Genomic DNA, 14099 nt, shown 5'->3' on the forward strand with positions numbered 1-14099 from the left:
AGGCCGCGGTGTATGTGTTCTAAACAGACAAGACTATATACATGAGGGGCTACGACAATTATCAGGCCCACATTATGAAGAGATTGATAGGGATCTGACTGGGGAAACCGCACAACAGGTCGCTCAAGCCATACGCAGACTTCACATTGATGGAGTAATATCCAAAAAAACATTTGAGTTTCTCAACCATGACAACCACGACATCAAAACTCCTTGCCTCTACCTCTTACCGAAAGTTCACAAAGAAGCACCCAAAGAAACGCGGTTTGTGGGGAGGCCTATTATTAGTGGTTGCGGAGGTCCGACTCAATCAATTTCAAAATACATAGACTATTTTCTGCTTCCGATTGTCAAACAACAAAGCACATATACACGCGATTCCGGGCATGTGCTTGAAAAACTAAACAACGTGACATTGAAGCAGGATAGCCTATTGATCACATTGGATATTGTGTCCATGTATACAAACTGCCCACAAGATGAGGCAATTGAATCAGTCTGCGATGCACTTGAAGTTGCCGATAACAGTCTGTACGCAATACCCAAACCTACAAGAGAACACGCTCGCTGTCTCCTGGAACTTATCATGCATCGAAACATATTTGAATTCAATGGAAAGTTCTTCAGACAGAAAATTGGCGTGGCTATGGGAAGCGAATGCAGTCCAGAAATATGCGATATAACCCTGTTCAAATATGAACAAGAAATTATTCTCCCACACAATCCTTCAATTGTGAGTTACATGAGATACAGGGACGACGTCTTAATAATATTTAACGGTAACGAAGACCAAGCCGGTGACCTCGTCCAAACTCTAAACCAAATTCATCCCACGCTCAAGTTCACGTCAGAGATTTCGAACAGTCAAGTCACCTTCCTCGACCTCGTCATCTACAAAGGCGAACGGTTCAAAAAAGAAGGGAAATTGGATACTCGAGTAGCAACCAAAAAAACTGATACCTTTCAGTATCTTGCTCGAGATTCAGCCCACCCTGAGTCAGTATTTGGCGGTTTGATTAAGGGAGAAGTAATGAGATATGACCGTATATGCACACACTCAAAAGAATTTGAGGAGAAGGTTGAATTCTTCAAAGACAAACTACAAAAACGCGGATACAACCAAGAAGATTTAGCCCTTCTTCCCCAAAAAGGCGAAACTCGCGTGAACTCTAAAAAGCGTGCAAAAACCGAAAAGAATATCCCGCTGGTCTTTGTTTTACCCTACAACCCACAAATTAAACACCCAGCTCTTAAGCAGGCCCTTCTGAAACACTGGAATCTGATCAGCGATAATGATTTTCTCAGTGCACTCTTTGCAACCCAACCCATCCTGGCATACAAACGACAAAAAAACATAAAAGATGGCCTGGTCCGTTCAAGGATTAACCCATCTCCACCATCCAACCAAGAAAAAAACTTGGATGAGGAGAACGTTCAAATCCTTTTGGAACTTCTTGAAGAACAGAACTAACATAATGGTCATTTAGGCATGGATTTCGAAATAAAAAATAAAAAAATAAGGAATCCACCTAGTCTGATCATTACAAGAAAAGCTAACGCGTAAAATATTCTTTACCATCATTAGCAATAAAGTAAATACGTACAAAAGAATTAAACAAAGGGTGACTGATGAAGTGCGTAAAAAGGGCACAGAAAATATGCACTGTTTCCCCCGACACACAAAAAAGAAAAACAGGTGGGACGGCATATTATCACCGGTATAAATCAAAACATTAAGTGAACTAGAAACAAAAACCACATGTACACAAACCAGTCCCTGCGTCGCCTATACACCGGATGAGTTTTTTTGAAACTCCCGCTCTCCGGTTATCACCAATCTAATGGGCCCGCTGGCGAGGTATGTGTTGACAAGTTATAACCCACCCATTACCGCAACCCAGCAGTGGAACTGATCTTACTCCCTATATGCGTATTGAATTTCCAAAAAAGGAAAAAAAACCCTTAACAAATACGCTCTAGGCAGTTTAGTCATATAACTACACAGGTATCCATACCAGTGCTTGTAAGTTTTAAATAAACGAAAATCTTCCCTAGCTGGTTGCAAACACAATGTTTTCAAAAAAAGATTCATCAGCTCGCAGAGCCCCTCGTACTCCAATGTTATCATACATCCCATAAAAAGAAAAGAATGAGGAACGGCCCTGCTGATGCTGATAGCAAATCCCATCCCCTCCCATGTTTTAACCCTAATTCACGGCGGCAACCTTCTTGGAATGACCTTGGAACTTTCCAACAAGTTATTAATATCAACAGATTATTTCCTGAATTTTGCCTGCACAAAACCGGTTCTTCCTTGCTATTTTTCTAGCCAGAAAACCACTTCCTTTTAAGAAAACACAAGTCTGATAAAAACTTAAATGCATGGTGGCGGCCAAACTCCATTCCATTTAACTTAAAATGTAGTGGCGACATGTATGATTACGCCCCTTCCTATTAAACACACTCGATGTCATGAGCTGTGTTGGTGTAGGAGCCCAGATACTTGAAGTCATCAACTTTATCGAGCTTACTGCCATCTAGTGCAGTGACGTCATCAGAGGAAGATGGGTTGATGACCATGTACATGTCCTTAGTCTTCTTTGCGTTAAGAGAGAGACCAACGGACTTGCAGCAAGCTCCTACTTTATGGAGGAGAGATTCGGCATCAAGGAGGGTGTCTGCAAGCAGACTAATGTCATCTGCATAATCTAGGTCGGATAGATATTGGGCAGGGTGTCTACTACTCCTACGGCGTGAGAGGGTGAGACCATCGGTTACACTTAATGCTGTCCGCAGGGCATAATCCAGAACTATGATGAATAGGTACGGGGCGAGAGGATCACCTTGAAGAACTCCAGTGTTGACGGAGAACGAATCTGATTCACCTTCGGGAGTGAGAACAACAACACTTTTTGATGGCATTAGTGGTCTCCTCCGGGATACCGTAAGCATGCAGGATCTTAAACATTGTTGGTCTGTCAACAGAGTCAAATGCTTTACAGAAATCGATAAAAATGATGGCAGCTTCCTTCTGGTGGTTACGAATTTCCTCAATAAGGCGCCTGAGGGCAAGGATTTGAGATGAGGTTGAACGTAGAGGCCGAAAGCCACTTTGATTGGGACGGAGTATCTTCTCAACTTCCGGTCGAATGCGATTCAGAAGTAGTCGATTGTATACCTTGGCAGCAGTTTGAGAGAGGCTGATTCCCCGGTAGTTGTCTGGGATGGTGAGGTCCCCTTTCTTTGGAACTGGGACGATGCCGGAAAAGCCCCATTCTGGAGGGCGGTTGCCTTCAAGGGTTGCATTGCAGAACCTTGTGAGATATTTCTTAAGTTTAGGAAGCCTCCAAACTTCAATAGGTATGTTGTCTAGACCAGGAGCCTTGCCAAGCTTCATTTGTTTAATGGCTATGTTGACCTCGGCTTGGGAGAATTTGCCAGCTGGGATGTTAGGGTTTGGATCAAAGACGGGATCAATGGAGACTGGGTCATTGGAGGCATTATCAGAGCTGAGAAGCTTCTCAAAATGGGATTTCCAAGAGGCAAGTCGATCATCACCTTGAATGAAAACGGTGTTTGGACGTTTACCAGAGAGCTGTTTTACCAGTTTCCAGGCATTTTGGATGGAGTTGATCGATTCCCACTCGTCAAAAGCACTGAGGATGTTGTTGACTCTGAGGTCTTCTTGCTCGTCATACACACTACTGAGGTTGGATTGAGCAGCAGGAAGATTGGTTGGTTAGGAGGTGAGTACCTTTCTTCGAGCTACATTGACTGGTGTCGATGATGCAATGCTAGGTGGTCGTTTGGTTTGTGATGGAAGGAGAGACTTCCCAACACTCTCACACACTTTGACGAAGGAGCCATAAGATTGGTCGTCAGGGCACAATGAGGACCACTCATGGGTGATACGGTCCTCAATAGAAGATGCAAGTTCTCTATCTGAAGCCTTGCAGACCAGTTCAGTCTAGGACGGGCAGTAGGTTTTGTGGAACTGTTCTAAAGACGGCAGGACTCAAGTGTAGCATTCACTGAGAGACGTTTATTAACAGCCCGCAATAACATCATAGAATATGGATACGGTGGCCGCGTAATGCCACTCCATAACATCCCCTTTCCTTAAGATAAGGAACAGTCTTTTGTTGTTGCTGAACTTTCACTTGAGACTGAGTGTAAACTGTGGTCTGTTACAGTGGTGATCACGAACGCTAAACTTTTGTGAATAACTCAGCAAACATTATGAACGCTTTAACACTAGAACGTATTTGGAACAGCTCTAAACCTTTAACACTACTTAGTAATAAGGTTAGTTTAAGAACAACTTTAGTAAAAGCAACTTTAACCAATAAACTGCATGCAAGCGTAGTCTATCTAAACTAAGTGTTGGCCTATGGCCCTAAGGCTTTGTGGGTGAGTGTCCCAAAGTCAGATTTATGACTCGATAAGTCTCTTTGGTGGTCTGGAAATGCGACCGGATCTGGTGATGGTAGCGTTGGTGTTCAGTCCTGGAGGTTTGTCTGTCGGAGCGGAAGGCACATCTTGTGCCTTAGCGACTGGTTGCTGCATGAGCTGAGGTTCACTCACGCATGTGACTGGTGTTGTAGGTTGTTTAGCGTTTTCCCGACTGTCTCTGAGGTGAACGCGGTTGCGTCTGTAGCATTTGCTACCGACTTCTACGATGTAGCTGCGTGGCGCAACTTTAGCTTTTATCACTCCCGGGGTCCATGGGGAGCCTTCAACCTTGGGTCGAGTTTTGGCGCGAACTGGCTGTCCGACAACCAGATCAGGGAGGCTTTTGGCAGTGCGGTCGTGATACAGTTTAGCTGTCTGTCTTTTGGTCACGACTTGCTCGGTGACGGCCTCTACAACCTGGGGCTTGTACAGTGAGCTCTTGCAAGGGAGGAATGAGCGCGTTCGTCGAGACATTAAGCGCTGTGCCGGAGAGCTGGACATTCCCGGAGTAGTGGTGTTCCTCCATTCAAGGATAGCCTTCCACACGTCACTTTTGTCTTTGGCAGCTTTGGTCACAAGTCCCTTGGCGATTTTGACCGCGGACTCTGCTTTTCCGTTGGATTTGGAGTGGTAGGGGCTTGAGGTAGTGTGTTCAAAGTCCCAGTCATTCGCGAACTGAGTGAACTCGCGTGACACGTAGTTTGATCCGTTGTCTGTGATCAAGGTGTGAGGAATGCCGTGGGTGGCAAACACTGGCTTCAGTTCCTTGATTAGCGATTCGGAAGTCATGTCTTCCAGGGCGCGCAAGTCAATGTAGTCTGAGTAGAGGTCTACTAGTACGCAGTAGTTTTGTCCATTGACCTCAAAACAGTCACTCGCGACTAGTTGCCAGGGTTTCTTGGGTACTGGGTGTGTCATGAGGGGTTCCTTGGGGAGAGCTGGTTGTGACTCCTGGCAGATTGCGCAGCGTTGGACTGCCTCCACCAGTTCTGTGTGCATACGTGGCCAGTACATTATGTCTCGTGCAGTGTTGGTGGTGTACTGCACGCCCATGTGAGATGCATGTGCCCTTGCTGTCATGTCTGCACGGAGAGCTGTTGGGATTACAATACGCGTTCCGCGAAAGATGAGCCCATTTTGTGTTGACAGCTTATCTCTGTATGGCTAGTATTCCCTGATACACAAGGGAACTTGAGCCTTGTCCCCTGGCCAGCCTGCTTGGATTACCTGCATCAGCGTTTGTAGGGTTTGGTCAGCGAGCGTTGCCTTTTTGACTCTCTGCAGACGCTCGTCTGTGACGAAGATGGTTGGTTCCATGTTCTCCAACTCCATGTTGAGCTTCTGCTCCTGAGTGAAGGAGAAGATCAGAGAGTCTGGTGTCTGATCTGTGACTTGTCGTGTTGGCAACAATGCTCGCGACAGTGTATCGCTGAAGTACATTCGCAAACCCTGCTTGTACTCTACGTGTAGTGAGTACTTCTGTAGGCTCACCAAGATTGGCTTTCTGTAGATGTTCATCAGAGGTTTGTGGTCGGTGAGCACGAGCACTTTGTCGCGGCCTAGGATGTATTGCTCAAAGCGCTGTGTGGCGAATACGATTGCCAAACACTCGTTTTCTATTTGAGCATAGTTGCGTTCTGTGGCAGAAAGTGCTCGTGAGGCGTACGCGACTGGGCGGCCATTTTGTGTGATGACGGCTCCTAGCCCAACCTCGGAGCTATCACACTCGATCGCGATGTCTTGGTTGACATCATAGTAGCTCAGTACTGGTGCTTTAGTGATGAGCTTCTTGATCTTGTCCAGGGCCTCGTCATGATGTGTCAACCAATCAAATATGACGTCCTTGTCGGTGAGACGTCTGAGTGGCTCGCATACTGTGCTCAGTTCTGGCAAGAATTTAGCCAGATAGGTTACCACTCCGATGAGTCTCAGCACTCCCTGGACGTCTGTAGGGCGAGGCATGTCGAGTATGGCCTTGATTTTCTCCGGGTCTGGAGATAGTCCGTCTGAGCTGAAGACGTGTCCCATGTATGTGACACTGGGTAGCTTGTACCGTAGCTTGGCTGCGTTCAGCTTCAGATTCCGCTCTCGTCGTGTGAGGCTTCTGCTTCAGCCTGCGTTTCTCCTGAGCCGTAGACGAGGATGTCATCTGCAATCACTGCGATGTTTTCCAGGCCTTCCAGGCACTTATGGAGCCTGCGCTGGAATTCTTCCGGTGCTGATTAGATACCAAAGGGCATCCTCAACCAGCGGTAACGCCCGTAAGGCGTCCAAAATGTTGTCAGATAACTGGAGGGCTCATCAAGGACGACTTGAAGAAAACCGTCCTTGGCATCTACCACCGAGAAGAGCTTGGCGTTCTTCAGTCTCGGGGCTACTTCGTCTACAGTGGGAATGGGGTAATGGTTGCGCTTAATGGCCTAGTTCAGGCCGTGTGGATCCAAGCATACCCTGATTTTGTTTGGCTTTCTGACGACTACCATGTTGTGGATCCACTTGGTAGGCTCAGTCACCCGGGCAATGGTGCCTTGGGCTGTCATGCTGTCTAGCTTTCGTTTCAGCTCTGCCCGCACCGGGATGGGTACTCTGCGCCTGGTGTTCTGCGTTGGAGTGACACTGTGATCAATGTCTATGTGGTAGTGACCTGGTAGCCGACCAAGGCCAGTGAATACGTCTTTGTACTCACTGAGGACCTGTTCCTTGGTTTGAGTCGGTGACTCTGTCACTGCATGCACTAAGCACTCCTGTGCGAACTGCATTAGTCCCAGTGCTTCTGCTGCTTTACCTGACAGCAGAGATGAGGGGACATCCTCCACGATCTCGAAGTGGATTTTCCTGGTGACCCCTTTGATCTGGCATCTCAAGCTGGCAGCTCCAACAGGATGAATTATTGTGCCATTGTACAGTTTCAGTTTAGTCTTTGGTGGCACCGGAGGCGTGTCACTGAGCTGCTTGTAGTCTGTCAGCTTCATGGTGCTGCAAGTTGCACCAGAGTCTAGCTGAAATCTGATGGTCTTTGTCAGATCCCTTGTGGGCGTCTCCACTGCTAGCTCAACAGAGTATTGCTGCTTGGGCTTTGACTGCACTGTATAGATGCTTTCGTCGCTGCCACTTTCGTCTCCATCCATTTGGTGGAGCTTCTGTGTGGATTTCTGTGGCTGACGTTTGGTGCGGTCTTTGCCCAATGACTGGCAAACCTGCGCATAGTGGTTGCGTTTTTGGCACTTAGAGCAAGTTGTCCCGTAGGCTGGGCACCTGCCTTTGCTGTGTGATTTGCCACAGTATTTGCAATTTATGTTCGGAGGCTTGCTGGCTTTTCCAGATTTCTGTGTCCGCTGCTTGTTTTTCACAAAGTGTGCTGTCTCTGCCTCTACCGGATCCATCTGCTGAAGGTGGATCGCTGCCTGTTCACTGCTGCGGCACATGTCTATGGCTTTCTGCAATGTCAGTGACGACTCACGCAGCAGACGAGCACGGATGCTGTTGCCTACTACTCCTATGACCAGCCTGTCTCGGAGCATTTCATCGAGAAGCGCTCCATAATTGCATGTGGTTGCCAACTTTCTCAGCCTGTTCAAGAAAGTGTCAATGTTCTCTTTGGGCTCTTGCTTACAGGAGTTAAACATGAATCGTTTGTACACCACATTGCGTTTAGGGTCAAAATGAGCTCCAAGGCTGGTTAGGATTTGCTGTGGTGACTTTCTCTGTTCCTCTGTTAGTGGCAGATTTTCGTACACTTCATAGCACTCCTTCCCCATAACTGTGAGTAATGTAGCCACATGGATGGAAGTATCTTTCTTATCCAGTTCTGTGGCCACTAGATAGTTCTGCCAACTTGCCTTGAAAAATTGCCAGTTGAAAACCTGGTCTCCTTTCATGTCCATTTTCGCCGGTGGGGGAATGAGCGAGTGCGCCATGGTTAATATGCAGTGCGTGCGTAATGTACACCGCGATGTGTCCGTTACAGGCCTCCGTAGTTTACAGCGAAACGCACGTTGACGACAATGGCGTGAACTCAACGTGCAATGTATACGTACATGTACAGTCTATCGTTCACAGTGTAATACGCACGTGTTCAATGGCGGGAACTCCGCGTGAAAAATTGTACAGTTTATCGTTCTCTTGCACAGCCTACCATGTGTGACAGGATCAGTCTGTGCTGCCGATGGATGCCTTGTGATCCGTTCACCAAGATTGCCGAAGATTTTGCCGGTTCTTTGCGGTAAAGGCGCTGGATTCAGCTAATTTCTGACACCATGTTCTAACGACGGCAGGACTCAAGTGTAGCATTCACTGAGAGACGTTTATTAACAGCCCGTAATAACATCATAGAATATGGATACGGTGGCCGCGTAATGCCACTCCATAACAGGAACGAAGACTAAGCCTTATCTTAGCACAGACTATACGATGGTCGGAGCCAGTTGGGTCAGATGTTGAATACGCTAGAGAATCTAGGATGCTGTTTCTCCAACGTTTACGGCACAGGATGAAGTCAATCTGTGACAGGTACTTGTTAGGTGAACGGTGAGTCCAGAGCTTTTTGGAGGACTTCTGAAATAGTGTGTTGGTAATCAGAAGGTTGTTACAATTGACAAAGTCACTGAGGAGCTGACCATTACGGTTGGTAGTAGAGTGGTAGGAGAACTGCCTTGCAACATGAGCGTTGAAGTCCCCTCCGATGACAAGGAGGGCATGTAGGGGAATGGAGGCAATGGTGTCATTGAGAAATTCGTAGAACCCAGTAATAGACGCCTCATCACTGGTGTTAGTGGGAGAGTAACAGGAGACAACGTATGTCTTGGGATTGCCTTTGAAGATGGCGAGCATAATTCTGTCGTTGATCTTAGAGATAGAAGTCAGCAGCGGGAGCAGTGATGTTTGAACAGTTATTGCTACACCACCAACGGCTGCACCTTGTCGATTCCGAGTTGCAGAAGAGGTGAAGATGGTTGATGATCCTAAACTAGAGATTCGGATATCAGGGTCTTCAGGTTGATGCACTTGACGGTGCTCTTGGATGCAGGTAACAGATAGGTTGTAGTCACATATGTGTTTATTAAGTTCCTCTCTTGATAACAGCGAAGAGAGACTTCGACAATTAAGCTGACCGAAAAGGATGGTTTTCCTAGGCAAGGGCGGATCCAGGGGGGCGCCAAAGGGGGCCATGGCCCCCCCCCCCCCAAAAACGAAACCAATTTTTTTTTTTATGTGACATCGCAATAAAGGCAGGCAATGAGTACACCACCATCTTTTCCTCAAAAAAACATTGCTTAAAGTGGTCAGAAATTGCCTCAGATCGCACCACAGAGCATCTAGAATCCAAAAAAATTTCGGGGCCCCCTTTTTTTACCCCACGCCGTAATTTTTTTGACCCACTTTTTTGGGGCACCAAAATTTTTTTTGGCCCCCCAAAAAATTGTGTTCTGGATCCGCCCTTGTTCCTAGGTTGAGCAAGACCCTTCCGGAGACTATTTTTATCAGACGATGCCCTCCCAAGAGGGTTTCGGACGCCGTCGTCATAAGAGAGAGTGTCAATAGTTCCGTGAGAGGGCAGATTTGAAGCAGGGGCTTTAACCCTGGTGCTGTAGGTTGAACTCATCATGTTTTCTATTATTATAGTATTAGTTTTCTTTGGTAAACAAATACGGAAGCCAGTTCGTGCCTGGTTTTAAAAGCGAAATAACCCCTAGTATAGTTTTGCAAAATAATAAAATAAATTGGCGAAATAACGTAATATAATATTGTGAAGTAGCGCAATAGTTTTTCAATCCTCAGAGTGCAGTATTTTGCAATACTATTGCGTTATTTCACAATACTATCGTGTTATATTGCAATGCTATTACATTAAAGCCCGGTTCATACTCGGCGCGAAAACGAAAGCAAACGCGAATTTGTGACGTCATGGCAAGTATTCGCGCTGCGAATTCGCAGAAGTTGAACAGATTTCAACTCGGGCGAATATCGCAGCGAATGTTTTATGACGTCAAATTTGCTTCGCATTCGCATTTGCATGAAGTATGAACAGGTCTTTAAAGGCTTGGCGCGAAAGCAAACGCGAATTTGTGACGCCAGGGCAAATGATGCTAGGGCAAGTTTCTCAGCGAACGCTTTATTTCTCCATACTATTACGTTATTTCGCAATAAATGTTATGCATTTCTTTGCAATGGTACGTATTGCATAATTAACTTTTGCAATGGTTTGCAAAACTATTGCGTTATTTTGCAATACTACTGGGGTTATTTCACAATACTGTGCACAATACTATCGGCGCGAAAGCAACACGATTTTGTGACGCCTTGGCAAGTTACGCCAGGGCAGGTTTCGCATTATTTTTTCGCTTTATTTTGCAATACGGTTGCGTTATTTCTCAATACTTTTACGTTATTTTGCAATAAATTTTATTGCATTTTTTTTTGCAATGGTAGGTATTGCATAATAAACTTTTGTAGTGTTTTGCAAAACTATTGCGTTATTTCGCAAAACTACAGGGTGAGTACAAAAAAACTCCGAAACCCAAATGTCGGGACTATTGTTTTTGGTGAAGTTCTGCATGTAACATTTTCAAAATCTAGGATATGAGAGCCCGAATCATAAACTTTCTTTAGTACAAAGGGCTACCGTACCACATCCCAGGTTTAACAGACATAGCGCCAAGCTCTATGAGGAATACACCGCCATGTTTGAAAGAGACCCCATTGCGGAGGAAACTACTGCAAGAGCTAAATTGCCAACATCTCCGATGAGCGGCGGCAATGTTGGATTTCTCTCATTGAAACCACAGAAATGTTTAAGAACAGTAAGAAAGCCTGGGCACTCGTCAAAAAGCTAGGCAACGACCCAAAGAAGCCTAACCAACATCACAACTTAACAGCCAATCAAGTTGCACATCAACTACTTCTCAATGGCAAGGCACCTAAAGCAAAGAGTAAACCCAAACCAAAACCCAATAGGACAAAATACAAGGATGACCCAAGTTTCACGAAACCTTTCTCTATGTCAAACTTGAAACTGGCATATCCAGCCTCTAACCAGGGAAGGCAATTGGATTGTACAACACTGCCACAGAAAAAAATCAAGCATTTTGGAACTAAAGCTCCTGCAACTATTCAACAATTGTATGGAAGGCCTGAAAGTCCCCAAAATTTGGCGGAAAGCACACGTAATGGCGCTTCTGAAACCAGGCAAAGACCCATCCGACCCAAAAAGCTTCCGGCCGATCTCTCTCCTGTGCCACCCCCTACAAGCTTTTTGAACGACTCATCCTGAAGAGAATCGCTCCACATATAGATGAACAACTTATCCCTGAACAGGCAGGCTTCTGACTAGGGAAGTCCACAACTAGTCAACTCCTCAGCCTTACGCAACACATAGAAGATGGCTTTGAGCAAGGAATGATAACCGGATCAGTTTTTGTAGACCTATCAGCTGCCTACGACACTGTAAATCACAGACTCCTCCTATGTAAAATACTCGATATTACCAAAGATGTTTATCTCACAGATGTCATAGAAGCAATGCTTTCTAACCGACGCTTCTTTGTTGAACTTGAAGGAAAACGCAATAGATGGGGGAGACAAAAGAACGGCCTAGTATAAATATCTACACCAACGACCAACCGAGATATGGCCAGACCAGGCGCGTCATCTATGCAGACGACCAGTGCGTTACCACTCAAAGTAAGACTTCAAAGAGGTGGAGAACGTCCTTACCAATGCCCTCTCTGCACTATGTGGCTACTACGAAGAGATAATGCTAAGAGCAAATCCATCAAAAACACAAGTGTTCTTCTTTCCATCTTAAGAACAAAGAAGCAAACAGACAACTCAAAGTCACACGGTCTAGTACAAAGCTACAGCACACAACTAATCCAGTTTACCTTGGATGAATATTGGACAGAAGCCTAACCTATAAGGCCCACGTTGAGCAAACCACAACGAAAATCAGCACCCGCAACTTAACATTCTCAGCAAACTCACCAGCTCCAGATGGGGAGCATGCCCTACTACACTGCGACCCACAGCACTCGCCCCCCGCTTTTCAACAACAGAGTGTGCTTGTCCAGTGTGGGAACGATCTACACATGTCAAGAAGCTAGATTCCGCTTTAAACGCAAGTTGTAGATGTATAACAGGCTGTCTTAAGCCTACAAACTCTGAGAGCCTGTACATACTCTCTGGCATCTCACCACCAAATGTCTTGATGGCAGTGGCCAGTAGAGCCGAGCGACAGAAGCAAGTCATGGATGACATACACTCACTATACGGGCATATACCCCCACCGAGCCAACTCGAGTCACGCAACAGTTTTCAGTCAACTGTAGAACCCCTTCATACCTCTTCAGCAGAGGCACGCCTCAAAACGTGGAATGGAAATCTCGCCAACCTCACACAACAATTGGACATGAAAATCCCTGAAAGTCTCCCTCGAGGTACCGAGAATAACTGGCCTATTTAGAAGGCACTCAACCGCCTTCACACCAGAGTTGGCCGATGTAAGGAATCACTCAGTAAGTGGGGATACACTACATGTCCAACGACATGAGACTGTGGAACAGAATCTCACACAATGGACCATCTCATGAGATGTCCGCTGTTGTCAGAGCCTTGTACCTCCAAAGACTTAGCCAACAACACCATCACGACACAGGTCTGTGCTCAACATTGGTCGAGAACAAATTGAGTAGGACACGATAGAAGTACAAGAGTAATTGAAATCGTTCATGTGACGTTCAAGTTACGGAATTTTAAACACAGCCACCGTTTTAAACGGATCACAAAAAGGTAAATGTTGTTTTAGCAAAGCGAAAACAAATCACATAGGGATGTGTGTGAATTGTTTTCGTTTTGCTGAAAGAACGCACACTTCGTATGTTCGGTTTGGGCAGGGTCCTGAGACATTAGTCCTCAAGGCTCGGGGGAGTTTGGTGTGGTCTATTGCGGGCACCACACTTGCTTCACTTTCAGATCCACTCACGGACGGACTCCTTTAGCTTATACCTCTAGAACTGGCGTTTTGTCTTTCTGATTGTCTTGTTTGACACCAAGATGAGCAGATGTTACGGCATTATGGGTAGCTCGTTAAGTCGTAACACAGTACTTTTCGAGGACTACAAGTTGAAGATATGACTTTGTTCTGTCGGACGAGCCACGGTGTCTCTACACGGACGTTGGGGTGATTGGTCCAACCACTCAAGTACAACTTTCAGTTCTGAGTCTGCTCTTTGCATAGCAGCAATTTTCTCCGAGGTACATAAACGTTAACCCACGATGCGGTATGTCCGTCACTTGAACCGGTGTTAGTAACCATGGTGGCACGATCGCCTGGAAAATCTCTGGCTCTGTCATCCGGCTTTTCAGTCAGATTAGATTGTTCTGCACTTTGCAATCCCGCACTTACACCGGTACTGCATCCTTGCCGGGAACACAGGGCGAGTCGCAGTTCTTTCCTTTCTTACTGAGTCAGTGGAGTTTTTCGCACGTTTTGGTCGCATGGCCCGAATGGCGGAGGACAAGTAAGCCAGGGTGTCCGGGAGTTTCTCCAGTAGGCGAGTCTGTGTTTGCAAAACAGCAGATCGGAATTCAGTCCCTACTGCCGACGCTGAACTTCAATGCACGAGCGCCAAATATGCCCAACTAGGCTGCGC

At 46.1% G+C, this 14099-nt stretch overlaps 4 protein-coding genes across 4 annotated transcripts; all 4 read right to left on the reverse strand.

The window, feature by feature from the left end:
- Positions 1-2454: 2454 nt before the first annotated feature.
- Positions 2455-3903, reverse strand: LOC119727814. The gene is made up of 3 exons (XM_038199882.1): positions 3851-3903; positions 2886-3704; positions 2455-2746 (listed from the first exon to the last, which is right to left on the reverse strand). Exons 1-3 carry the CDS (start codon positions 3901-3903, stop codon positions 2455-2457), a joined length of 1164 nt encoding a protein of 387 aa, XP_038055810.1.
- Positions 3904-4431: 528 nt separating this feature from the next.
- Positions 4432-5532, reverse strand: LOC119727815 (uncharacterized protein K02A2.6-like). Its single transcript, XM_038199884.1, has one exon. The coding sequence runs from the start codon at positions 5530-5532 to the stop codon at positions 4432-4434; it is 1101 nt and encodes a 366-aa protein (XP_038055812.1).
- Positions 5533-6872: 1340 nt separating this feature from the next.
- Positions 6873-8369, reverse strand: LOC119727816. Its single transcript, XM_038199885.1, has one exon. The coding sequence runs from the start codon at positions 8367-8369 to the stop codon at positions 6873-6875; it is 1497 nt and encodes a 498-aa protein (XP_038055813.1).
- Positions 8370-8778: 409 nt separating this feature from the next.
- LOC119727817 (craniofacial development protein 2-like) lies at positions 8779-12696 on the reverse strand. Its single transcript, XM_038199886.1, has 2 exons — positions 12627-12696; positions 8779-9467 (listed from the first exon to the last, which is right to left on the reverse strand). Exons 1-2 carry the CDS (start codon positions 12694-12696, stop codon positions 8779-8781), a joined length of 759 nt encoding a protein of 252 aa, XP_038055814.1.
- Positions 12697-14099: the final 1403 nt, after the last annotated feature.

The sequence above is a fragment of the Patiria miniata genome, unplaced genomic scaffold (genome assembly GCF_015706575.1).
Source record: "Patiria miniata isolate m_02_andy unplaced genomic scaffold, ASM1570657v1 HiC_scaffold_20, whole genome shotgun sequence".
In the NCBI taxonomy this organism is placed as follows: Eukaryota; Metazoa; Echinodermata; class Asteroidea; order Valvatida; family Asterinidae; genus Patiria; species Patiria miniata.

Excerpts from the sequence above, each read along its gene's own strand:
- LOC119727814 (XM_038199882.1), bottom strand. The coding sequence starts at position 3,903 with ATGAGTGGTCCTCATTGTGCCCTGACGACCAATCTTATGGCTCCTTCG. Across the intron at positions 3,705-3,850 it reads CTTATGGCTCCTTCGTCAAA|TAGTGTGTATGACGAGCAAG; the intron begins GTGTGTGAGAGT and ends ATCCAACCTCAG. Across the intron at positions 2,747-2,885 it reads TGTTGTTCTCACTCCCGAAG|GAGTAGTAGACACCCTGCCC; the intron begins GTGAATCAGATT and ends CTCACGCCGTAG.
- LOC119727816 (XM_038199885.1), bottom strand. The coding sequence starts at position 8,369 with ATGGCGCACTCGCTCATTCCCCCACCGGCGAAAATGGACATGAAAGGA.
- LOC119727817 (XM_038199886.1), bottom strand. The coding sequence starts at position 12,696 with ATGACTTGCTTCTGTCGCTCGGCTCTACTGGCCACTGCCATCAAGACA. Across the intron at positions 9,468-12,626 it reads TGGTGGTGAGATGCCAGAGA|AGCACCGTCAAGTGCATCAA; the intron begins GTATGTACAGGC and ends CCTGCATCCAAG.
- LOC119727815 (XM_038199884.1), bottom strand. The coding sequence starts at position 5,532 with ATGACAGCAAGGGCACATGCATCTCACATGGGCGTGCAGTACACCACC.